Below are 27,135 nucleotides of genomic sequence, written 5' to 3' on the forward strand. Positions count from 1 at the left end.
GCATTGATGGCCCATCCTTAGGAGTAGGGATGGTCCGAACCGAGTTCGGTTCGGGTTCGTACGAACCCGAACCCTCGGTAATGATTCCCGCTGTCTGCCTGCTCCGTGATTCAGCGGGGGGACCGCCTGGAAAACTGGGATACAGCCACAGCCATAGGCTGTATCCCAGTTTTCCAGGCGTTAATACCGCTGTATCCGCCCGCTCCACGTAGCGGGCAGACAGCGGGAGTCTGCTGCCGAGTGTTCGGGTTCATACGAACCCCAACCTCGGCAGGTTCGGACTATCCCTACTTAGGAGAGGCTATTAGCATGGGCACAGTGGCTTGTCTATACAGATGCTTCTTCCTTATCTTTTCTCAGGGCTCAACATAAATAATCACTGAACAGTCCTAATAAGGGACTGGGAATACCAGACCAAACACAAATCAATAATAAGCACAGATAGGTCCCTAATAATTCTAAAACATAACTTTTACTGATATACTAAAAAGCACAAAGAAATTCCAAACTTAAACCTTGTGAAAAAACCTCCACCTTATAAAAACCAGGCATATGGAGCCCCATATACGTGTTAACGCATGCCACATATAAATACATACATGAATACACACAACCATATAAACAGTAAAAACCGAAGTGTGTAGCGTGTATCCACCTGTAAGGCTTGAAATCACGGTATAGATAATAAGACCGTCTAAATTTGGGAGCACCTGACCCTAAGGGTCCCTATTGGGTGCACCACAACTAGCCCTACTCGCTCAGGGACTGTCGGAGTTATCGCCCTAGAAAGGGCGGCCCCTGCCCCGTACTAATACTACACCTCTATCCCTATATTACCCCTACCTAAGCTCCCAACACCGTGTTTCATACAGATAATCATCAGGGGAGTATAACACCACAGAAGGGTAGGGAACAGCAAATATCATGTACCGCTAATCACATAAAGATAATGCGGCGGTACTTAGAACACTAGCGTCCTGAGAGTGCTCAGAGACGCTCACTCACGTGGACCTCGGGTCGTCCATTGCATGCAGGGCTAAAGCGTATGGCTTGCAACTTGCCCTGTTTCTCGTGGAGATTTAAAGACCCGGCTTCAACTGCGCTCCGTCTAAGCACCTCCCCATTTCCGGTAAGTGGAACGCAGTGTGCGCTCCATTCGTCCGGCTCACAGACAGAGGTAAAGAGATACCGCGCAGGCGCCGATCGGTGACCATCATCCAGTCGTCACCAAGTTAAACATACTAAGGAGTTATATTGACAGGTAAAAAACGTTAGATATAGAACACTTGAGCAAAACATAATCACTAGACAATTCGTAACCGTGAGGATTATTAAAGCAAACAATATAAATATATTTACATATTTACATATATACATAAGCAAATGGGCAGAGGCAGGGGAGGAGTACATCGGGGGGCATAATCATAGGTAGCATGAATATGTGAGCTGTTCGTTTAATCCTTGCGGGGACACGGTTTTCATGCGGAAAATCCACTCCGTTTCCCGTTGTAAAATTAGCCTGTCCCAATTACCTCCTCGTATAGGAGGCTTTACAAGTTCAACACCTTGGAACCGCAAGCACGATGCTTGTCCACCATGCATCATATTTACATGCCGTGATATAGGTTTATCCGCTTTAACCTGAATGTCTCTTAGGTGTTCCCCAATTCTCCGGCGGAACTCTCTAATGGTCTTGCCTATGTATTCGAGACCACATTGGCACGTCACTTTATATACCAGTCCCTTGGTTCTGCAGTTCATGAAATCTCTCATATCATATTCCTTTTCAGTTACATTGCTTACCACTTTCTTACTGACATTTATATATGGGCATGCTATGCAACCACTACATTTAAAGGTGCCACAGATCTTTCTGCTCAACCAAGTATCTTGTGGTATTGGGGCAATATAGTGACTTTTTACCAACCTGTCACGTAAGCTGCGACCCTTTCTAAATGTGATCTGAGGTCTGTCACCAATACGGTGCTGTATATCAGAATCCAACCGTAAAATATCCCAATGCTTTTCAAGGATTTTTCTTACATCGCTTGAGGCCACATCATAAGTCCCCACTAATCTAGTTATTTCTGTAGGGGACTCATCCCCCTTTGCTTTAGGAATAAGAAGGTCCTCCCTTTTTTTAGTTCTTATTGATTGATAGGCCGTTCTAAGAACATTGTCCGGATAGCCTCTTTGTAAGAACCTCTCACGCATGATGGTAGTCTGCTTGTGATACTCAGATGGATCAGAGCAATTACGTTTGACTCGCAAGTATTGGCCCCTCGGTATCCCTGCTTTAAGTGACCTTGGGTGATGACTGTCCCATGCTAACAAGGAGTTCGTAGCCGTAGGTTTACGATAGATAGTAGTTTCTATCCCTTCATTTGGCGACCTCCGTATCAGTATGTCTAGGAAAGCCAATTTGCATTGATCAATTTCATACGTGAACCTTAACCCCAGATGATTTTGGTTAAGGGCCCCTACAAACATCACAAAGTCCTCCTTACGTCCGTTCCATATGACCAGGACGTCATCAATATATCGCGTCCATAGGGCTATGTGCTGGGTATAGGATGACATTTCTTTACCAAATACGACCGTTTCCTCCCACCAGCCCAGATAGAGGTTAGCAAAGGTAGGGGCACAGGGACTCCCCATTGCCACCCCTCTGAGCTGGTGGAAGATTTTACGGTCGTAAAGGTCGTAATTTTTTCCTCTACGACCGTAAAATCTTCCACCAGCTCAGAGGGGTGGCAATGGGGAGTCCCTGTGCCCCTACCTTTGCTAACCTCTATCTGGGCTGGTGGGAGGAAACGGTCGTATTTGGTGAAGAAATGTCATCCTATACCCAGCACATAGCCCTATGGACGCGATATATTGATGACGTCCTGGTCATATGGAACGGACGTAAGGAGGACTTTGTGATGTTTGTAGGGGCCCTTAACCAAAATCATCTGGGGTTAAGGTTCACGTATGAAATTGATCAATTCAAATTGGCTTCCCTAGACATACTGATACGGAGGTCGCCAAATGAAGGGATAGAAACTACTATCTATCGTAAACCTACGGCTACGAACTCCTTGTTAGCATGGGACAGTCATCACCCGAGGTCACTTAAAGCAGGGATACCGAGGGGCCAATACTTGCGAGTCAAACGTAATTGCTCTGATCCATCTGAGTATCACAAGCAGACTACCATCATGCGTGAGAGGTTCTTACAAAGAGGCTATCCGGGCAATGTTCTTAGAACGGCCTATCAATCAATAAGAACTAAAAAAAGGGAGGACCTTCTTATTCCTAAAGCAAAGGGGGATGAGTCCCCTACAGAAATAACTAGATTAGTGGGGACTTATGATGTGGCCTCAAGCGATGTAAGAAAAATCCTTGAAAAGCATTGGGATATTTTACGGTTGGATTCTGATATACAGCACCGTATTGGTGACAGACCTCAGATCACATTTAGAAAGGGTCGCAGCTTACGTGACAGGTTGGTAAAAAGTCACTATATTGCCCCAATACCACAAGATACTTGGTTGAGCAGAAAGATCTGTGGCACCTTTAAATGTAGTGGTTGCATAGCATGCCCATATATAAATGTCAGTAAGAAAGTGGTAAGCAATGTAACTGAAAAGGAATATGATATGAGAGATTTCATGAACTGCAGAACCAAGGGACTGGTATATAAAGTGACGTGCCAATGTGGTCTCGAATACATAGGCAAGACCATTAGAGAGTTCCGCCGGAGAATTGGGGAACACCTAAGAGACATTCAGGTTAAAGCGGATAAACCTATATCACGGCATGTAAATATGATGCATGGTGGACAAGCATCGTGCTTGCGGTTCCAAGGTGTTGAACTTGTAAAGCCTCCTATACGAGGAGGTAATTGGGACAGGCTAATTTTACAACGGGAAACGGAGTGGATTTTCCGCATGAAAACCGTGTCCCCGCAAGGATTAAACGAACAGCTCACATATTCATGCTACCTATGATTATGCCCCCCGATGTACTCCTTCCCTGCCTCTGCCCATTTGCTTATGTATATATGTAAATATGTAAATATATTTATATTGTTTGCTTTAATAATCCTCACGGTTACGAATTGTCTAGTGATTATGTTTTGCTCAAGTGTTCTATATCTAACGTTTTTTACCTGTCAATATAACTCCTTAGTATGTTTAACTTGGTGACGACTGGATGATGGTCACCGATCGGCGCCTGCGCGGTATCTCTTTACCTCTGTCTGTGAGCCGGACGAATGGAGCGCACACTGCGTTCCACTTACCGGAAATGGGGAGGTGCTTAGACGGAGCGCAGTTGAAGCCGGGTCTTTAAATCTCCACGAGAAACAGGGCAAGTTGCAAGCCATACGCTTTAGCCCTGCATGCAATGGACGACCCGAGGTCCACGTGAGTGAGCGTCTCTGAGCACTCTCAGGACGCTAGTGTTCTAAGTACCGCCGCATTATCTTTATGTGATTAGCGGTACATGATATTTGCTGTTCCCTACCCTTCTGTGGTGTTATACTCCCCTGATGATTATCTGTATGAAACACGGTGTTGGGAGCTTAGGTAGGGGTAATATAGGGATAGAGGTGTAGTATTAGTACGGGGCAGGGGCCGCCCTTTCTAGGGCGATAACTCCGACAGTCCCTGAGCGAGTAGGGCTAGTTGTGGTGCACCCAATAGGGACCCTTAGGGTCAGGTGCTCCCAAATTTAGACGGTCTTATTATCTATACCGTGATTTCAAGCCTTACAGGTGGATACACGCTACACACTTCGGTTTTTACTGTTTATATGGTTGTGTGTATTCATGTATGTATTTATATGTGGCATGCGTTAACACGTATATGGGGCTCCATATGCCTGGTTTTTATAAGGTGGAGGTTTTTTCACAAGGTTTAAGTTTGGAATTTCTTTGTGCTTTTTAGTATATCAGTAAAAGTTATGTTTTAGAATTATTAGGGACCTATCAGGGCTCAACATAACCAAAAATATGTGAAAATGGCAAGAAATAACTATCAATATTGTGTCATGAGATGTATATGCTTAAGCCTGGGCTGACATGTACTTTTTTGGTACGTATTTGGCCAGAGATAAGCTGGTATTACGTAGATTTTTTTTAATTATTATTTCAAATAAACTGGTTTGCAATTTACTTCTGTTTAGAAATATTAAGTGTTTCAGTACTTATCAGCTGTTGTATGTCCTATAGGAAGTGCTGTATTTTTTCCAATCTGTAACGACTAGAGTCTCAGATCCGCTGTACCACGACTAGTAATGACTTAAGCCGTACTAGGAAGCGGAGTCTAAGGGGCCACTGGTCTTCACTAGGATGGACTTGCTGCGACAAGCGACCCCCTAGTCGCTACCCCTGGCTTGGCTTGCTAGTGGAGGCAGGTGAGGTAGACACGTAGGCAGGAAGGAATGCAGCAGGACACACAGCTGATACCACAGGCTGCAGGACAGATAGTAGGAACCACAGGCGACAGGACAGATAGTGGGAATAACAGGCGGCAAGGGCCACGAGTAGGAAACACTGACAGCTGGGACCACACACTTAGGAAAGCATGCAGTAGCTCCAACAAAGCAAAGGCAGGACAGGTGCAGGTCCAAACCAGGGTGTTTGGGTGCAAACCAATCAGGAATGCACTTTCCCTTTAACATTAAGCAGAGCCAGCGGATGCCGGCCCAGAGAGAGACGAGGGAGGAGGTGGAGGAATCAGGGAGCTGCCGGGCAGGAGGTAATGTGAGGCCGGGGCGGGTGATGAGCCAGGGCGGCCAGGGATTACAATGCGAATTGCTGCTGCTGTGACAGTGTCTCACATAGTGCTCTCTGCTTCCACCTCTGTCCATTACAGAAACTGTCCAAAGCTAGAAAAAAATAATGTCCAAAGACAGTACTGCCCATAATGTCCAAAATACTGTCAAAAGACAGTATTTGCTATCGTCATAATATTGCATTTGTATCAAGAGAAATTCGAAACTAAAGGAAAGTTAAGGATGGACACATCTGTATGTGAAACAGATTCACTCATTTTCCTCAATACTGCAAGTCTTGAGAATTAAAATCCTTACCAGTCACAAGTTGATGGCTTTTTCTGAGGACAGTTTTAAGTGTATTGCCCTGGTTAGTCCTTGGGGGTTGGAACTACTACAAATCACATTTCTTTCAGGGATAGGTCCTCAATGTGTTCTCCTGAAAAGCCCCAATTCTTAATTTGGGTTATAAATAAAGACATTGCTCCTCCTCTAATGTTTATGTAGTGTTTTTATTCAATCCCTGTTGAAATTGTAAAATTATAGAAATATATCCAGTTATATATTTTTATGTTTTCCTTACAAATAAATATATTTGAAACTTTTTTACCATTTTCCTACAGTTTCGATAAGAAATCTTTTCTTTTTTGAAGTCTGGTTGTAGATAAAATATAAATGGTAAAATAAAAGGCAACATTTTTCAATTACCCAAGCAGTAAATTAAGAATGACTATGGGAAAATGATCATTTGGAAAGAGATATATTTAAGTGTTTTATTGAAGCAAAACATCTTTTTACAGCGTGTCTAAATCCCTTATATAATTAGGAGCCATGGATGAGGAAACACAGCAAATAATAGTAATTAATCAATTCACAGTTGGCTAAACAGAGATTATTGGACGCAGACCGGCTAATTGCTCACCTTCCACTTGAATAAACAGAAAGGGCCGGCTGCATGGCACTCACTTAAGGTCAAAGAGATGCCACTCAGTGCTTAAAGGTTCAGACCTTGGCCTTGGGGGGAGGAGAGTCTTTACCCAATTACAGCTTTTAAAAGTCATTAGAATGTCACTGTCATATGAGAAAACATTGATCTCATCTAGTTGACTCTTCTTACTAGAAGTTTTTGGAGACTGTGAAGTGCTGCACTGTTGAAATCCGTCATCGCAGAGAACAGGCAGATTTGATGCTGATATGTACTAATCATGTTTTGTATCTGGTCTCTAAATAGAACACTATCTATTTTCCATGAGACATAAGATGCTACATAGACACACCAATGCAAAATGCATTGAATGACTATTTTATTAAAGACACCTGTCCGTCCATCCACCCTATATTAGATGCATGACCCAAGGATGCTGCATAAAATCAAGTGAACAAGTTTTATGTGGATCAGTTTCAGTGTGAATTCATTTTCAACTGGAAAAATCGAAAGATCTGAGTGATATCTAAGGAGGCATGGTTATCACTGCTAGATGAGCCACAGTCAGTATCTCAAAAATTAACAACTATATAGTATATGGAGAACAGTGTGAAAGAAGGAATAAAGAGGATCTTGTGGTCATGTCAAGAATTATTCTGAAGAACAGGGGGTGCGCAGTCAAAGTCAACTAAACTCCAACATCCAAACACAAAACTTTCATTTCTCAGCACTAGTTATGAGCGAACATGTTCATAAATGTTAGTATGTTTGTATAAACATGACGCTAAGTGTCCATGTTTGCCAATCACAAATAATTTGTTTATAGGGAACCTGTCACACCCCGTGCTGGGGTGAAGGCCGCCTGACCCCTGCCAGAGCCCCGGATACTTACCCCACCTCGCCAAGTCCGGCTCCTTGCCGGAAGCCCGGTGCGCACTGCAGAGATTAGTCCGACGCCCATAGAAAATAATGGCTCCATTCATCCTCTATGGGCATCGGACTCATCTATGCAGTGCGCGCCTGGCTTCCGACAAGGAACATATTCCCACCAATTTGAAAGAGCCAATGAACGTGTGGGGAAGGAAGGGCAGATCAGGTAGTGTAGTAGCCATGTTCACTACTGGTATTACTGTGATTGGCTGTGCAATTAGCGTCATTGCATAAGTTGCGTAAATGCTATTAAAAATGCGATGCTGAGAAGAATTTTCTCACACTTTCCTGATTCTTGTGTTCTTGGGTAGGAAGAATGAAACAAGCAGGGACAGCATCTGAATTTAGTTAGGTAGCAATATTCAGTGGTAGTTAGTCAGTGTAGGGAGGGAGAGCTGACCGAGTCCGAGGCTTAGACTTCCAGTGCAGTGCAGGCCATGAATAATTTTAACCAATATACAGTGGTGCATTGGATTACCAGGACTGCACTTGTAATGCAAATCACTCTTAAAGCAAAGCAAATTTTCCCACAATAAATCATTGAAATGAAGAAAATTGGTTCCACACCCCCAAAATAATGATTTTTTAAATTCTGAATAACAGGTAAAACAAATGAAACAAACCTTTACAAAGTTGGATATGTCATATTAAAAGTTACTGCAATTTATAGCAGCATGTGGTGTTTTATTTATAGTAAGTGCATAAGAATGAAAGAACAACAGCAATTTGTAGATACAGGATGGAGCTCTAGATCCCCAAAATGCAATAGCGTAGTAAAACAAGGTAGAATACAGAAGCAGGGCGGCTTTCAGAGGTCTGTTTGGTCACATGACATCAATGGGGAAGGGGCGTGTGTTCAGCATGGACCAATCAGGAAGTGAGAATCAAAGAGCTGTGCAGGAGGACAGAGGCAGAAACTTTTCTTTACAGCAGTGTGTATAGCTCAGTGTAAGTGCAGGCATATTATAGCAGGAATAGAGAGGATGGGAAACACAAGGTTTGACAGAGACTGCAGGGAGCAGGAAGGAATGAGCAGGGTGTAGGTTGAGCACAGTATAGCAGCACTCTCTATCCAGGGAGAGAAGGGTTACAGCTATGAAGAGATTACCTCCACAGTCCTGTCGCCTGATGGCATCCAAACCTGAATTGGACCTGCTTTGATTTAAAAGGTGAGGGAGACTTCCTGGGTCAGAGTACAGTGCTGTAGACCTTGCTATGCAGACCATGCCCCTCCGCCACTCCTCCTCCCACCCAGTACAGGGAGCTCTAAAACCAAAGCAATGATCTAACAACAAGTCACAATTCTGAAAAACTGTGAGCTCTTCTTGCCAAACGCTCTTAATCCAAGTTACTCTTAAACCAAGGTACCACTATTCAAAGGAAAAATGCAGCAACGTTTCAGTTCAGATATGAACCTTTTTCACTATGGCTTGAAAAAGGTTCATATGGTATGAACTGAAACATTGCTGCATTTTTCCTTTGAGCTAATAAACACTTAATTCACCGCATTGGACGCGCCGCTATATTTTTGGACTTTATATTGCTATCGCCTTTGATCAAGCATTGATAGCAGGCACCCAGCCCTCATTATCCTGGTGCCGTAGAACCTGTTTGAACGCTATATACATACATATATATATATATATATATATATATATATATATGCAAAAAAGGGGTCCGTGGAGCCTCAGTTACAAGTCTCAAAACATGGGAATAGCCAGATATCCCTCTCTCCAGAGAAGGAAGCCCATTGCCAAGGGGTGCCTCCTAGTGGGGAGAGCACCAAACCACCCTGATACGTAGTCCCTCAGGTCCTCACTCTGTTGCGAGCTTTAGGACCTAAATAGGGAAACAACAGCGTGGCCCCTGTGAGTCAAAGTCTCACTCTGTGGCGAATATAACGACATAAGACAAGGGTTACCAAGGCTAGGCACCCATCCACAGACTGCAGTTTCGGGGTATTTGCCCCTCGTCAGTGTGGAGCAGGAGTCTGGCTACTGGGGCAATGATAAATAGACCAACAAAACACAACAATCACTGAACTCAGGGAGAACAGTGAAAAATTCCAATGGAGTACTCATTTACGAGTCTCCATTGATTGTCCCATACAAAATTTAAATATGCAAAAAATTTGCATATTTAAATTTTGTATGGGACAATCAATGAAGACTCGTAAATGAGTATGTACTCCATTGGAATTTTTCACTGTTCTCCCTGAGTTCAGTGATTGTTGTGTTTTGTTTATATACCCAGTGGACAGCGCTTGATTGGAACCAATTTCATCCTACAACAGGACAATGACCCTAAACACACCTCCAAATTGTGCAAGAACTATTTACAGCAGAAGCAGGCAGCTAGTATTCTATCGGTAATGGAGTGGCCAGCGCAGTCACCAGATCTGATACCCATTGAGCTGTTGTGGGAGCAGCTTGACCGTATGGTACGCCAGAAGTGCCCATCCAACCAATCCAACTTGTGGGAGGTGCTTCTAGAAGCGTGGGGTGCAATTTCTCCAGCTTACCTCAACAGATTAATAGCTAGAATGCCAAAGGTGTGCAATGCTGTAATTGCTGCAAAAGGAGGATTCTTTGGCGAAAGCAAAGTTTGATGTAAAAACAATGTTATTTCAAATACAAATTATTATTTCTAACCTTGTCAATGTCTTCACTCTATTTTTTATTCATTTCACAATGTATGGTGGTGAATAAGTGTGACTTTTCATGGAAAACACAAAATTGTTTGGGTGACCCCAAACTTTTGAACGGTAGTGTGTGTGTGTATATATATAATATATATATATATATTTTACGAATGTTTGGATTCTGCACGGGACCATGACGCAGATGATAGTCCACCCTGTCCATTATGTTCCCAATATTATTTGACTTCTCCAAGGCTTGCTGGGACATCTTGACTTGCTTAGCTGGCTGCTGCAGCCTAGCATTCCTTGTGTGTATTGCGTGATACATGTATGCATGTCATTGCATATATACGCACAGGCGAAAAAAAGATACGCTACTGCTACTCACCGCATAATTGCTCCACTATTACGTATTTTACGCTTTGCACTTGATAATCTGTACGCATGTGCGTAACTCTAGACTGAAACATACGCTTCTACGTTCGTTATTCGTTCGTGAATGTTTGGCGAACATTAAACAAACCGATTATGGGACTTTCGCTCATCACTACTCAGCACAGACAGACTATAGGAGCAGAAGACCAGTTCAAGCAACACTGTGGCCTGAGAGAAACTGAAAGGCAGTAGGCAAAAGAAAGCAAAAATTGGATACTGAGCAGTGAAAAAAGATTGGTAGATTTTTGTTGTACCTTGCTGATTGATTAACCTTTTCTATTTATGGACTGTTTTCTTTTGACACCTCCTGAATCTTCTGGTACCTGTGGATAAATGTTTAAAAGTTTATCATATTGTGGCAGCTGTTTACTCTATGATAGAAGAACACTTTCAGCAGAACAATGAACTATGCCTATGATAGGGTGACAAAGTTCGCTGAAATGTGTTAATCTACTCTAGAACTCTAGCATGTACTCTACTGTTCATTTAAACAGAACCTGGGAGAACCTTCACTGCTTTGAAGTTGACACAGCATCTATAAGATTTTAATACTACTCGGGTTGAAGTCAGTTGGAGTGATGTGTTGTTGTGACAGTAGCAATATGGTTATTTTGATATTTGTTATTGGTTATAACGTAGATTAAATTTATAATATTTCATGGTATACTGGATGATGTGTTACAGTATCTTTTTAATAGGTCTGCACTGTATTTTTGGGTTGTGCCTTTTTTAATTGATTAAATATATAAGGACAGGTCTTCTATCACTACCCAGGTGTGACCAATCTTGTAGAGTACTCATTTCTTTCACAAACATTAACTCCTGTTTTCATCCAGTTGTTTTTCCTTTGTTTTGTAGTAATTTGTTTTTTTTTAATTTACAAAGTATATTACTGAGAGTTTTGTATTCTGATACCAAATTTTAAAAACTGCATACTGGGAACAACCAGCATCCTTTACTGCACTCTGTACTGGATTTCCATTTTAAAGGAGCCTTTAAAACATTTCAATTGTTTCAGCAGGATGACCATTCTCTTTGTGAAGGGATTCCACAATTTTTTCTCTGGGGCTGTATTCTACAATACCCCACCCTGAAGCAACATACAAAGAGGACACCTGTTTATCCACCGTTTGGGCTGTGTGCATGATTGCTTCTGAACTATACACATGTCCCAGTCTTCTTTTGTAGAGATGAGCAAATACGATTCGATCGAGATGGTATTTGATCGAATATTGTGGTATTCGAAAAATTCAAATTCAATCGAGTAGTGTGCCGAATACGCGGCAGACATTCAAAAACCCTCCCGTCACACTTTTTTTTTAATCCAATCACCATGCAGGGAGGCCGTGAGGGACCCTAGGAGTACGCACACAGCACGAAAACTGTGTCTACCCTCATTGGATGGCTGAACCACGTGACCTCGAATATTTAATACTTGACTTCCGCCTCTCAACAGCAGATGTGCTTTCAACCTTCAACTTCTCAGTGCTAAAACATATATGATAATAGCAGTAGCAGTAGCCCAGTAATAGGCACTTCATGCATATTGTGCCTGTAGCCCAGTAATAGGCACCTCATGCATATTGTGCCAGTAGCCTAGTAATAGGCACCTCATGCATATTGTGTCAGTAGCCCAGTAATAGGCACCTCATGCATATTGTGTCAGTAGCCCAGTAATAGGCACCTCATGCATATTGTGCCAGTAGCTTAGTAATAGGCACCTCATGCATATTGTGCCAGTAGCTTAGTAATCGGCACCTCATGCATATTGTGCAAGTAGCCCAGTAATAGGCACCTCATGCATATTGTGCCAGTAGCCCAGTAATAGGTACCTCATGCATATTGTGCCAGTAGCCCAGTAATAGGCACCTCATGCATATTGTGCCTGTAGCCCAGTAATAGGCACCTCATGCATATTGTGTCAGTAGCCCAGTAATAGGCACCTCATGCATATTGTGCCAGTAGCCCAGTAATAGGCACCTCATGCATATTGTGTCAGTAGCCCAGTAATAGGCACCTCATACATATTGTGCCAGTAGCCCAGTAATAGGCATCTCATGCATATTGTGTCAGTAGCCCACTAATGGGCACCTCATACATATTGTGTCAGTAGCTTAGTAATAGGCACCTCATGCATATTGTGTCAGTAGCCCAGTAATAGGCACCTCATACATATTGTGCCAGTAGCCCAGTAATAGGCACTTCATGCATATTGTGCCAGTAGCCCAGTAATAGGCACCTCATGCATATTGTGTCAGTAGCCCAGTAATAGGCACCTCATGCATATTGTGTCAGTAGCTTAGTAATAGGCACTTCATGCATATTGTGCCAGTAGCCCAGTAATAGGGACCTCATGCATATTGTGCCTGTAGCCCAGTAATAGGCACCTCATGCATATTGTGTCAGTAGTTTAGTAATAGGCACCTCATGCATATTGTGTCAGTAGCCCAGTAATAGGCACCTCATGCATATTGTGTCAGTAGCCCAGTAATAGGCACCTCATGCATATTGTGTCAGTAGCCCAGTAATAGGCACCTCATACATATTGTGCCAGTAGCCCAGTAATAGGCACCTCATGCATATTGTGTCAGTAGCCCAGTAATAGGCACCTCATACATATTGTGCCAGTAGCCCAGTAATAGGCACTTCATGCATATTGTGCCAGTAGCCCAGTAATAGGCACCTCATGCATATTGTGTCAGTAGCCGACTAATGGGCACCTCATACATATTGTGTCAGTAGCTTAGTAATAGGCACCTCATGCATATTGTGTCAGTAGCCCAGTAATAGGCACCTCATACATATTGTGCCAGTAGCCCAGTAATAGGCACTTCATGCATATTGTGCCAGTAGCCCAGTAATAGGCACCTCATGCATATTGTGTCAGTAGCCCAGTAATAGGCACCTCATGCATATTGTGTCAGTAGCTTAGTAATAGGCACTTCATGCATATTGTGCCAGTAGCCCAGTAATAGGCACCTCATGCATATTGTGTCAGTAGCCCAGTAATAGGCACCTCATGCATATTGTGTCAGTAGCCCACTAATGGGCACCTCATACATATTGTGTCAGTAGCTTAGTAATAGGCACCTCATGCATATTGTGTCAGTAGCCCAGTAATAGGCACCTCATGCATATTGTGTCAGTAGCCCAGTAATAGGCACCTCATACATATTGTGCCAGTAGCCCAGTAATAGGCACCTCATGCATATTGTGTCAGTAGCCCAGTAATAGGCACCTCATACATATTGTGCCAGTAGCCCAGTAATAGGCACTTCATGCATATTGTGTCAGTAGCCCAGTAATAGGCACCTCATGCATATTGTGTCAGTAGCCCAGTAATAGGCACCTCATTCATATTGTGCCAGTAGCCAAGTAATAGGCACCTCATGCATATTGTGCCAGTAGCCCAGTAATAGGCACCTCATGCATATTGTGTCAGTAGCTTAGTAATAGGCACCTCATGCATATTGTGTCAGTAGCCCAGTAATAGGCACCTCATGCATATTGTGCCAGTAGCCCAGTAATAGGCACCTCATGCATATTGTGCCAGTAGCAGAGTAATAGGCACCTCATGCATATTGTGCCAGTAGCCCAGTAATAGGCACCTCATGCATATTGTGTCAGTAGCTTAGTAATAGGCACCTCATGCATATTGTGCCAGTAGCCAAGTAATAGGCACCTCATGCATATTGTGTCAGTAGCCCAGTAATAGGCACCTCATGCATATTGTGTCAGTAGCTTAGTAATAGGCACCTCATGCATATTGTGCCAGTAGCTTAGTAATAGGCACCTCATGCATATTGTGTCAGTAGCTTAGTAATAGGCACCTCATGCATATTGTGCCAGTAGCTTAGTAATAGGCACCTCATGCATATTGTGCCAGTAGCCCAGTAATAGGCACCTCATGCATGTTGTGCCAGTAGCCCAGTAATAGGCACCTCATACATATTGTGCCAGTAGCTTAGTAATAGGCACCTAATGCATATTGTGCCAGTAGCTTAGTAATAGGCACCTCATGCATATTGTGCTAGTAGCCCAGTAATAGGCACCTCATACATATTGTGTCAGTAGCCCAGTAATAGGCACCTCATGCATATTGTGTCAGTAGCCCAGTAATAGACACCTCATTCTTATTGTGCCAGTAGCCCAGTAATAGGTACCTCATGCATATTGTGCCAGTAGCCCAGTAATGGGCACCTCATACATATTGTGTCAGTAGCCCAGTAATAGGCACCTCATGCATATTGTGCCAGTAGCCCAGTAATAGGCACCTCATGCATATTGTGTCAGTAGTTTAGTAATAGGCACCTCATGCATATTGTGTCAGTAGCCCAGTAATAGGCACCTCATGCATATTGTGCCAGTAGCCCAGTAATAGGCACCTCATGCATATTGTGCCAGTAGCCCAGTAATAGGCACCTCATGCATATTGTGCCAGTAGCCCAGTAATAGGCATCTCATGCATATTGTGTCATAGCTTAGTAATAGGCTCCTCATGCATATTGTGCTAGTAGCCCAGTAATGGGCACCTCATGCTTATTGTGCTAGTAGCCCAGTAATAGGCACCTCATGCATATTGTGTCAGTAGCCCAGTAAAAGGCATCTCATGTATATTGTGTCAGTAGCCCACTAATGGGCACCTCATACATATTGTGTCAGTAGCCCAGTAATAGGTACCTCATGCATATTGTGCCAGTAGCCCAGTAATAGGCACCTCATACATATTGTGTCAGTAGCCCAGTAATAGGCACCTCCTGCATATTGTGTCAGTAGCCCAGTAATAGACACCTCATGCATATTGTGTCAGTAGCCCAGTAATAGGCACCTCATGCATATTGTGTCAGTAGCCCAGTAATAGGCACCTCATTCTTATTGTGCCAGTAGCCCAGTAATAGGCACCTCATGCATATTGTGCCAGTAGCCCAGTAATGGGCACCTCATACATATTGTGTCAGTAGCTTAGTAATAGGCACCTCATGCATATTGTGTCAGTAGCCCAGTAATAGGCACCTCATGCATATTGTGTCAGTAGTTTAGTAATAGGCACCTCATGCATATTGTGTCAGTAGCCCAGTAATAGGCACCTCATGCATATTGTGCCAGTAGCCCAGTAATAGACACCTCATGCATATTGTGCCAGTAGCCCAGTAATAGGCACCTCATTCTTATTGTGCCAGTAGCCCAGTAATAGGCACCTCATGCATATTGTGTCAGTAGCCCAGTAATAGGCACCTCATTCTTATTGTGCCAGTAGCCCAGTAATAGGTACCTCATGCATATTGTGCCAGTAGCCCAGTGATGGGCACATCATGCATATTGTGTCAGTAGTTTAGTAATAGGCACCTCATGCATATTGTTTCAGTAGCCCAGTAATAGGCACCTCATGCATATTGTGCCAGTAGCCCAGTAATAGACACCTCATGCATATTGTGCCAGTAGCCCAGTAATAGGCACCTCATGCATATTGTGCCAGTAGCCCAGTAATAGGCACCTCCTGCATATTGTTTCAGTAGCCCAGTAATAGGCACCTCATGCATATTGTTCCAGTAGCCCAGTAAAAGGCACCTGATACATATTGTTCCAGTAGCCCAGTAAAAGGCATGTGTTACATACTGTTCCAGAAGCTCAGTAAAGGCATGGGTGAACAAGCTAGACACATGGCTGGAGCTGTCTCTATATGCTTTGGAGGTGCTGGCCTGCCCTGCTGCCAGTGTGCTGTCAGAGAGGGTCTTCATTGCAGCCGGGGGTGTTTGAACGCAGCCGGATCTCCATGGACAGTGCTGACTGCCTGACGCTTGTGAAGATGAACAACAACTGGATAGACCTATAGTCTAGACCTATAGACCTATTGTCCACCACAGCAAAGCAGCCAACAGTGAAGTCCCTTGTGTACTTCCCTATCACATTACCTCCTACTTCTTCTCAACCTCCTACTTCCTCCTTAACCCCTGACTGCACCTGTATGGCCTACTAGACCCAATTTTTCTGGGGGCTCGCTTTAAGATCCCCAAATTTATTTTCAAAAGGAAAATCCTTTTGGGACTACTATGAGCAATGTTTTCGGGGGCTCAACTCAAGCCCCCCCTTTCTAATTTTTCCAGGGCTCAACTGATGGGCCTCCATATAATTTTTCCAGGGCTCACCTCATGGCCCTCAACCTAATTTTTCCAGGGCTCACCTAATGGGCTTCAACCTATTTTTTCCAGGGCTCACCAGTTGGGCTTCAACCTCATTTTTCCAGGGCTCACCTGATGGGCTTCAACCTCATTTTTACACGGCTTGCTTAATGGTTCTAATTTTTGGAAGGCTGTGCTGAAGTGCCTGCCTGCTACCTTGTCCTTGGAAGGCTGAGCTGAAGTGTCTGCCTTTGAGCATAGTGTATTCAAAAACGAATGGAAGAAATCAATACAAACACTGCATAGAGATCTAAATAATTACAAGTTTAAATTATAAAATTAGGAAAACAAATAACAAAAAAAAACAGAAATAAACTGAAAGAAAAAAAAAAGACATCAATGTCTTTGGCGCAACTTGTTGATCTGGCCCTTCAGATTTCTCAACCCCAGCTGCACATCACTTAAGGTGCGCATTGCCCCATATGCCCCCCTAGAGAGGTTGTGTGTCTCCTCCGACAGCTGGTTGAGGGTCTCTATTACTGTTGAGGTAGAAAAGAATTATGTGATGATTAGAAAACTTATACAGGTGATGAAAAGCGATAATTCCCATCCTGTAGTTTTTCTCAAGTTTCTGCCGTTACCCTATGCTAGAGGAGTTTGGAGGATTAGGGGAAGGTTCTTACCGCTTGCTGACAAGGGCCTTGCTTCCGTTGGCTCTGGGGAAAAACGTCCCGGACAGTCCCCGAGGGTCGGAGCTAAAAAATAGCAAATTAGCCGATGTTTTCTAGAAAGAAATTCAATCTGTACCACATGTTATTTTACCTACCATTTGAAGACAAGCTCGATGGTGGAGGCATCCTCTGGGGAGATCGGGTCCTTGCTGGCGATGGGGTCAGAGGGGCTGGGCTTTTTAGTGGTGGCGGTGTGGGAGGGTCTGTCCTCGGTGGTGTTGAGTGACCTATCCAAAACAAATAAATAAATAAATAAATAAAAACAAAGACCTGCCACACGCTCCCCCGTATCGGCGGTTCTCCTCTTCTCCCTCCAAGCAAAGGTGGTGTGTAACGCACTCGGTCTGCGCTGCAATCAGGCTCGGACTGGCCCACAGGGAAGCATGGGAATCCCCCTGTGGGCCCTACCCATTGGTGCGCCCCTGAGCAGGAGGTCTGTATCCCTGTTTAGCAGCTTCAGGATGACATATAATCCCCCAGTTAGTTTTATTGAAATTCACCTTTTAAGAAACTTAAGTGGACGGCTGTGCTTTTCGCATAGAGCAGGGATGGAGAACCTTCGACCCTACATCAATTGCAAAACTTCAACTCCCATCATGCCTGAACAGCTCCTATACACTAGAACATTGATGAGGAACCTTCCGTCTTCCAGCTGTGGCAAAACTACAACTCCCATCATGCCTGGACAACTCCTATAGAATAGAACAGGGATGGGGAACATTCAGCCTTCCAGCTTTTGCAAAACTGCAACTCCCAACATGCCTAGACAGCCTTCGGCTGTCCAGGTCCCCATCCCTGGAGTGTCTAATCAGTTAGTAACAGTGAGCGAGAATTGCCGGTCACATACACAGCACTGTGCAAAGTCACTATAGTAATGTGAAAGGTTTGGCGCTGGGTATATCTGGTGTATGTAGGGTGGGCCCCTAGAATAAAATATTCTCTGGTGGGGCCCAAGGTACCCCAGTCCGACACCGGCTGCAAGTCCTGTTACATTGTGTGAACATAGCCTATATACTGTATACATGCAAATGTTTACACTTACTAGATGGTCCCAACTCCCGACTTTCATCCGCAGTGGGCCAAACAGCTGCCCTTCTACGGCACTGCCACCTTCGTTCTGCCATTAGATCTTTAAAAAAAGAAAAAGGTATAGAAGTCATCATCATCAGCATCATCATCCTAAGCTGTTTTATTCCTAAAAAGCTCAATACTTCTATTATAAGAGGAGGGCCATATGCTGTGGTCTGCACATGACAGGTGGAGGGAACATATGATATATGTTGGCCTATGTGTTGGCAATCGGTTGGGGATTCTGTGGGTATAACATATAATCCTATATAAGGCCCGAATAGTGCGGTCTATGCGCACCCAAAACTGTCCAACATAAAAACCAAAAGAAAAAACTATGAATGCAAGACCAATAAATATATAAGTACTTTATTTTTTATTGTTATTAGAATATCAGAGAAAAATTATTTCAATTAAAAATACATAACAGGGGGGCTGGAGCTAATACAAATCCCCATAAAGACGGTGGATTAACTAGGTTCTTGTACATAAGATATGGTATCACAAAATAGATAACAGTAGAAAAAGGGGGAACCTATATATACACATATATACTGGGCACTGGGTTGGTACTACATACAAAATAAAAACTCACAGTGAGCACATAGAAAAAAATAAATACCATCCACATATACATCCAAAATGGATACACACATGATGAAGGAGACGAAACGTACGTCGGGGTTTGGCGGCATCCAGGACGGGCAGTGAACTGCAGATGGGTATGCTCTGCACCTTGCTTTATGCACTTTAGCACTTAGTCACTTTGCCATGGATGGTCTACTTAGGTTATTGTATAGGCTTTAGAGCCGTTTATCCTGGTCATATATAGTATTAGTGCATGGTTATTTGACTATCTCCCAATAACTCACAGCGTGTTGCAGCCTGCATTATCAGGTTACCCGGACCTGCCCATACCTGTGGTGCTGTTTTCCATGTGTGGTTTTTGAACTTTTTACTGCTATTGTTGTTAATTTTTTAGCCAATAAAATTTTGAACTTTCATATTCTATCTGTATTGATTTCAGTTTATTATTACACATAAGGTCTTTTTTGCTTCATAGGATTATTACCATCCACATATAGTAAATATTACCCATACGTGTCCTTAGTATACGAGTCCACCTCACCATACACCCGACGCGCGTTTCGTGTGTTGCTTTATCGAGGGTGATAAAGCAACACGCGAAACGCGCGTCGGTTGTATGGTGAGGTGGACTCGTATACTAAGGACACGTATGGGTAATATTTACTATATGTGGATGGTATTTATTTTTTTCTATGTGCTCACTGTGAGTTATATTTTGTATGTAGTACCAACCCAGTGCCCAGTATATATGTGTGTATATATAGGTTCCCCCTTTTTCTACTATTATCTATTTTGTGATACCATATCTTATGTACAAGAACCTAGTTAATCCACCGTCTTTATGGGGATTTGTATTAGCTCCAGCCCCCCTGTTATGTATTTTTAATTGAAATAATTTTTCTCTGATATTCTAATAACAATAAAAAATAAAGTACTTATATATTTATTGGTCTTGCATACATAGTTTTTTCTTTTGGTTTTTATGTTGGGCTTATAACATAGCAAAATATGCAAGTGCCTGAGAGGATTCTTCAAAAATCAGCAAATTGGTGTCTTACATACACTGTATATGTTCAGAGACGATTTTAAAAAACATAGGGGCACATTTATTAAGACTAACGTACTTGTGCACCTGTCTAACATTAGGCCCTGTCCCCATTCACTCTGCCAGATTTACTAAGCGGACCACAGCAGACGCAGGTCCCACCAGATTTACTAAGAGGCTAAATGAGAATAAACTTTATAGCTTTCAAACCCACTTATGCATATGAAAAATACACACCTGGAAATGGATAAGCAAGAAAAAATAATTCTCCTCTATAAAAAGAAAAAAATTCCTTTAATATTAAAATTCCCTTTAATATAATTTCAGAAAATAACCGAAAAAATAATAATAATGTTTGCTCAGTAATCATTTATGCTAAATACATTTACATAAAAATTATTTTAAAAACACCTATTACTGAGGCAGGAACTCTTTATCTCTCAATAAAGGGCATCTATATTAGAGGCTGATCCTGGTGGGATGAAATTGGTCAGCCAGAATTGAAGGTTAACATATCAAATAGTACAGAAAAATGTGATGGTAGCCTCTGCTAACCTTGATCCAGCCCGACTATGACAAATGACACGAGCACGGAAAATACATCAACCAATAGTCCATATCAAACACGGGAATCCTTAAGAAACAATGATATCAAACAGCTCATCTAAGGTACAGTAGCTATTCAGCACTTTAATGATACTGCGGGATGTTCAATAATCTAATAGTCTGTAATGATTTACACACAAATGTTCATGTAATACAGTGTCCCTTTGTTATCCCCCCCCCTATTTTCTTCCTCTGTCTGACATTGCTTTACCTTAGTAATTTATCAATCTGGTTCAAATTTGGCACACAATTCTTGTGGACAGGTAACTTTGGTACAATGAGAACATAAAATAGTACAGTTCAGAATAGTTTACAGTTATAAAGGCAATAGTAAATCAGGGCTAATATCTATCAGTACCCACACTGCACAGTTAGGCTATGTTCACGCTACATTTAACAGCGTCCATTGCATAGCATAGCTAAACTGCCAGCCAGCGGGCTGCATTTGGGATGTTCCTGCAGCCGATACCTTTGCATCGGATGCAAGAACTTTTTTTTTTTTTAACATTGATTTGTGGGCACCCACAAATCAAGTAACCATTCACTTCAATGTAATGTGTGGCCACGTGAACAGCTATTATTTCACTGAACAGTGCCCGGAAATAATAGGCAGGTACATTATTGTAACCCCCATTCTAAAGAATTGGTGTTAACATTACATCGGCAATGCATTGACTTCACTGCAATTTCGCCCCTACACTAAAGAACAGACGCTGATGCCATTGCAATCCGAGTCCATTATTTACAAAAAAATTATATCTTAGGCTATGTTCACACAACGTTAAAAAAAAAGAGAAAAGACAGACGCTTTTGCAATTTAAAAAGACATCTATTATTAGGCTGCGTTCACACTACGTATATTTCAGTCAGTATATGTATATATTTTAGTTAGTATATTTCAGTCAGTATTGCAACCAAAACCAGGAGTGGATTAAAAACACAGAAAGAATCTGTTCACAAAATGTTGAAATTGAGTGGATGGCCGCCATTTAATGGCAAATATTTGCTGTTATTTTAGAACAACAGCTGTTATATTGAAATAATGGCAGTTATTTACTGTTATATGGCGGCCATCCACTCAATTTCACCATTGTGTCAACAGATCCTTTCTGTGTTTTTAATCCACTCCTGGTTTTGGTTGCAATATGAGGACCACAATACTGACTGAAATATACTGACTGAAATATACGTAGTGTGAACCCAGCCTTACTGCAATTTAATTGACTTCAATGCAATGCATTGAAGTCAATGGGATGATGAATATCCAATGCACACAATGCATTAAATAATGGACGTTGTCTGCGCGAACATCATAATAATGATCATGACAATTATTTTCGGACGTCTTTTGCAAACACCGGACGTTGTTTTTAAGTTGTTCACAGTTGTTTTTTCACTGACCTTTCTCTGTTTTAACTATTAAATTCAATGGACTTTTCAATTAAAGACACACCCAAAGGGAAATTAGTCCAACTAAACTAGTATAATGTACCAACAGCCGTGATTGCACTGAGGGGAGGCCAGACAGCTAAATGACGTCCATAATTTTAGACTCAAAAAGATGGGTGTCATTTTAAACCGAGCTGTGAAAATGTTGTGTAAACATAGCCTTAATGGGGTTTGCTTCCATTCACTGTGTAGTTTTGGTGACTAGACATGATCGAGTGCGCTCTATCAAATATAGTATTTGCTAGTATTGAGCTACTTGAAAATATTTAGATGAGTACTGCATGCTGCTTGGGTGCTCATTAACAAGAAGCTTGTTGAAAGGCTGCTGAGCGAACAACCTTCGGATTAGTGGAGAATCATGCCGCGGATCTGGCAGGTCCGATTTTGACAAGTACACTTTAAACCCCATTGGAAGGGGATAGTGGGGAAAGTATACTTATCACTCTGGTTATCTATCTGTCTTCACTATCACAGCCCAGCTGAGTGGCAAATAGATATAAGACACGAGTGGTAAGTATACTTTCCCCGCTCCCCTCCCCATCCACAGAGCACAGTTTGGCCCCCAGCAGGTTAACTTAACACCCTGGAGGCCATATTGTCACTTTTACTTAAACCAGGTACCTTCTGCTTGGTTGAGTAGGGGGCACCTGGTTAAATATTCGAGTTTCTCATTTTTTTCAATAATGTTCATTACTCCATTGAAAAATACTCAACTCAAGTAATGAGCAGTATTTTGGTCCTTGCTCATCTCTAGTGATGACCTGTAACTGCAGCTCGGGTTCTGTTCCAGTGAATAGGAGCTGAGCTGCAGTTACAACCAAAACCCTAAAAACAATTAATACAGACCGTATATACGGAAGTGTGAATGTTCACTGAAACATAAAAGCTAAATCATGTACCCTTGACTGGATGTGCACATGCAAATCACTATAGCACCTCCATACAGTTAAAGAGATTTTAAATTATAAGCTGCTTATTTATAGAAAGAAATGTCAATACTGTCCAGAGCCTGACTGCTACTTGTCCCTGCTCCTGGCTGTTACTCTGGGATCTGCAATGAGACAGGCCAGGTGGCCCATAAACACTGCATACAGCTGCCGGACTAGTTTATAACCAATTTATTTAGCTTGCCGTTATTGCCAGCTATATAATTTTATTCCCTGCTGGTACCCTGTTGTTTCTGCCCGAAACACAACTATAGAGGGTAAACAGACTGCTGTCACACCCTGAATCTCAGATCTAAAAGGGTCTAAAAGGTCTATGTGTCCTATATTTAGAGACCAGTAGTATAAATTGCACATTTAGCTGAGGGCGCTATTATAGTTTTAGCATTAAAGGGGCGATCCAGCACTACAAACACATGGCCACTTACTTTCAGAGATAACACGACTCTTGTCTCCAGTTCAGGTGCGGTTTGCAATTAAGCTCCATTCACTTCAGTGGAACCGAGCAGCAAAACCCCGCCCAAGCTGGAGAGAAGATTGAGGCTGTCTCTGGAAGAAAGTGGCCATGTTTTTGTAGCGCTGGATAACCCCTTTAAGCCTGAGCTGCTGAATAAGCCATCAATGAAGGGCTGACTCCCAGAAAACCCGCTGATCAATAGAGATGATCGAATATAGGGATTTTGCAGGTTCGATCGAACTCGGACGTTCTCGAACCTTCAGCATTTGATTCCCGGTCCTGAGTTCGATCGAACATGCAAAACCCTGATGTTCGATCATCTCTACTGATCAACTGCTTAAAGGGAACCAATTACTGTCAAAATGTCCAGAGGCTATACATACAATGTAATGATGCCCCCTGCATTGTTTTTAACTGACCCCTATGAGCTTTGCAAATAACCCCCCGAAAATGAGGTTTGTAAATGACCGGTACCTTATGCAAATTACTCCCAACTAGTCATGTGGACGTTCCTCAGCACTGAACTGGTCACGGATGGTGGACTCGAGTACGCTGTAATCCCGCCTCTCTGGAAGCGTAGGTGTACAGGGACGGCCCCTCTGGGTGCGATTCTCAATGCCGGAGCCTGCTGCACATCACCAAGAGGCCATCCCTAAGCACCAATGCTCCCAGAGAGGAGTGATTGCAGAAAATTGGAGCATACCATCTGTAACCACCACGTTCTGCGCTGAAGAACTCCCACATAATTAGTTTAGGGTAATTTGCACATGGCTCAGGACAGTTTCAAACTTTGTTTGTGGGGATATATGTAAAACACATAGGTATCAGTTGCACATTTGCAGGGGGCTTCATTACACTGTATGTACTGTATAGCTTCTCAGGCATTTTTGCAGTGATCGGTTCCCTTTAAGGAGGCTGTGGTACTCATGCAAGCATCAGTTTCCTGTAGGTATCTTCCTCTTCTTTGTGTGATCTGTCAATTTTAGAAATAAAATCTTCATTTTGGGCTGACAGTGTCACAGAGGGTGGTCTGTGACAATGTCTGTGCCTGCCCTGTACTACACCCGATGCTGTGTTTTCAAGCTGTCCCCTCTTGATTGGCTCATCTCTAGCTGTGCATGATTACAGCAAGAGACAGCTGTCAATCATTTAAGAGGAGGCAGGGTTTGCCTGAAGACACAGCAGTGGGCGGAAATCGAGGCGGCATAGACAGTGTCACGGACCCATCTCTGTGACAATGTCAGCCTGAAATAAAGGTCACTTTTTCCCCAAAACACCAGATCACACAAAAAGAGGAAGGTACCTACTTAATGCTTGTTCAATAAATAAATAGAAACTGGCAACACGGATATATGCATATCTATACTGTCAGTTTCCCTTTAATGTTTACTCCTGCTCTTCTATGCACTGGCTGTATTTTTAGTAGTGGTTGTTCAATCAATTATAGTATAGTCCTACTTACTTTAACTGGACAACGCTGTGGTTCCTTGCGATTGATAATTAGGTAATTGCAAGGCCAAGCAGTAGTAAACACTGAAGAGGCTGTGGCACTTAGGGTAGTATTACATGGGCCGATGGGAGCCCCATATTAGCTGTAAGCGAGCGCCAATCTGCTAGATTGGCGCTCGTTTACTGGGCTTATTACATGGCCTGCATGGACATCGTTACCAATGCCCTTGCAGCCCTTGCTAAATTGGCATACATTACCTATCCATGGTCCAGGGCTCCTCCTGCGGTCCGCTTCTCTCCGGGTCCCACGGGCTGCAGCTTCAGAGTGTCCTGTCTTAACTGACAGGCCGCTCAGCCAATCACTGGCCATGGAGGTCCCGGTCTGTGATTGGCTGAGCGGCAGTCAGCTAAGATAGGACGCTCTGAAGCTGCAGCGTGTGGGACCTGGGGAGAAGCACAGCACAGGAGGAGCCCTGGACCATGGATAGGTAATGTATTTACTTTGCTAATTGTCAGCCACCGGACGCACACCGCTATTACAAGTAGCGGTGCACGGTCGGTGGCCGACAATTATAGGTCCAAACCTATATCAACTATCAGGCGATGACAACGATCATCGGCTGATCATTATGTTTATTATACAGAACATAAATTGCTTGGATAGGGCCGATTTGGCTGATTATCGTTCCGAGTAATAGTACCCTTACTGTACATGAGTATTGCAGCCTCTTCAAGCAGGTGATTGCTGTGGAATAATGCTTTTGAGATAGTCCTCTGAATCCTGCCCATCATAACTTGCATGTTTGATCCATTATGTGACCTCTTATAAACCTCCCATAACCTTTCCCTGCCCTAGATAACCATGGATCTGAAAGACAACGATCAGCATCGTGCATGTTGGCTGATCTTTGCCTTTTATTACACAAAGCAATTATTGGCTTAATGGCCGATAATCGGCCAAATATGCTGATAATTGCTTCATGAAATAGGGCCTTAATGAAAAGTAGCTCCAAGAAAACACAATGGACTAAGTCATGGTAAGTCTGTATGTTTGTGTATATACAGATGTATTGTCCAACAACATATTTGTGCCCTCACACCCAGCCTGGTGAAGTGAGTGGTAATGTATACCATACTGTATGCATGGCTGCAAAAATTGCAGTGTAAAGTAAATCACAAGAGTTGTACAAAGATATAAAAGAGCAGAAAGATAACAATCCAGGTCTGGTCTCCTCTTCCTCCTGTCCTCCTGAGCCACGTTTGACTCTCTTTACATACTGATCAAGCACCATTGTTTCCCCCTATTCTCAGAGACGACCCGTCTCTTCTTCGTTGTCCCAGAACCTTTTGATCACAATTTGCCAATTGGTATCACAATGATATCTTGCATATATAAACACTTAACATGTGAAAACCAAGTGACCATCTGATGCAAGAATCTGGGCAAACAAGGGATATATAGCAGCATGTTTGGGGAAAAATACAACAATATACAGATGTAGCTTGTGTCAACTTGATCACAATGACGCGTTTACCTAAACTAATTGACTTAACATAGCTCGCTGATACAATTGTTGTGTCAGAGATCATGGCTACATCTGTAGTTCTCCATCTTAAATGAATACCATATAAAATATACCCAATATGGCCTATTAAATATATATATTTCCTAAGGTCCATTTCTTACACCACTTCATTGTTCATAAATGCATTGTGCCCCCTTGCCCCCTTTGTCCTACTTTTTTGGATTATTACTCAGTTCTGAACCTGGCGACCCTTACTACATGTTTGCTATACCCTTTGTATCCGTAACCTGTCTAGATCATTAGAAGACTCCAGTTGCTATAAGAAAATACACGCTTCACTGTTTTTCCTGCTTAGAGTTAGCGAGAGAATCAATTACTCGGTTACTAACACGCAGTTAAACATAAGGATCAGTGTTAACATTTTAAAGAAAGGGGGAACTTACTGGTAAAATGTGCAATTTG

General features: G+C 42.7%; 1 protein-coding gene across 4 annotated transcripts in view; it reads right to left on the reverse strand.

Moving 5' to 3' along the window:
• The window catches only part of LOC138780350 (max-binding protein MNT-like), a 138,122-nt gene that overhangs the window by 109,702 nt on the left and 1,285 nt on the right, over positions 1 to 27,135 (reverse strand). For 2 of the 4 annotated variants that reach the window (XR_011361228.1, XM_069956691.1), the window contains exons 1-4: positions 18,584 to 18,816; positions 17,637 to 17,768; positions 17,494 to 17,565; positions 10,946 to 11,014 (exon numbers count right to left, since the gene is read on the reverse strand). Coding sequence is in view for 3 of the 4 variants with exons in the window: in XM_069956691.1 (XP_069812792.1) it covers positions 10,968 to 11,014; positions 17,494 to 17,565; positions 17,637 to 17,768; positions 18,584 to 18,719 (387 nt within the window). In the remaining variant the exon portion in view is untranslated. Of the gene's footprint in view, positions 1 to 10,945; positions 11,015 to 17,493; positions 17,566 to 17,636; positions 17,769 to 18,583; positions 18,817 to 27,135 lie in introns of those variants that run through there. The other 2 variants (XM_069956706.1, XM_069956703.1) reach the window with 1 other exon arrangement.

This window comes from Dendropsophus ebraccatus, chromosome 1 (genome assembly GCF_027789765.1).
Source record: "Dendropsophus ebraccatus isolate aDenEbr1 chromosome 1, aDenEbr1.pat, whole genome shotgun sequence".
Taxonomy (NCBI): domain Eukaryota; kingdom Metazoa; phylum Chordata; class Amphibia; order Anura; family Hylidae; genus Dendropsophus; species Dendropsophus ebraccatus.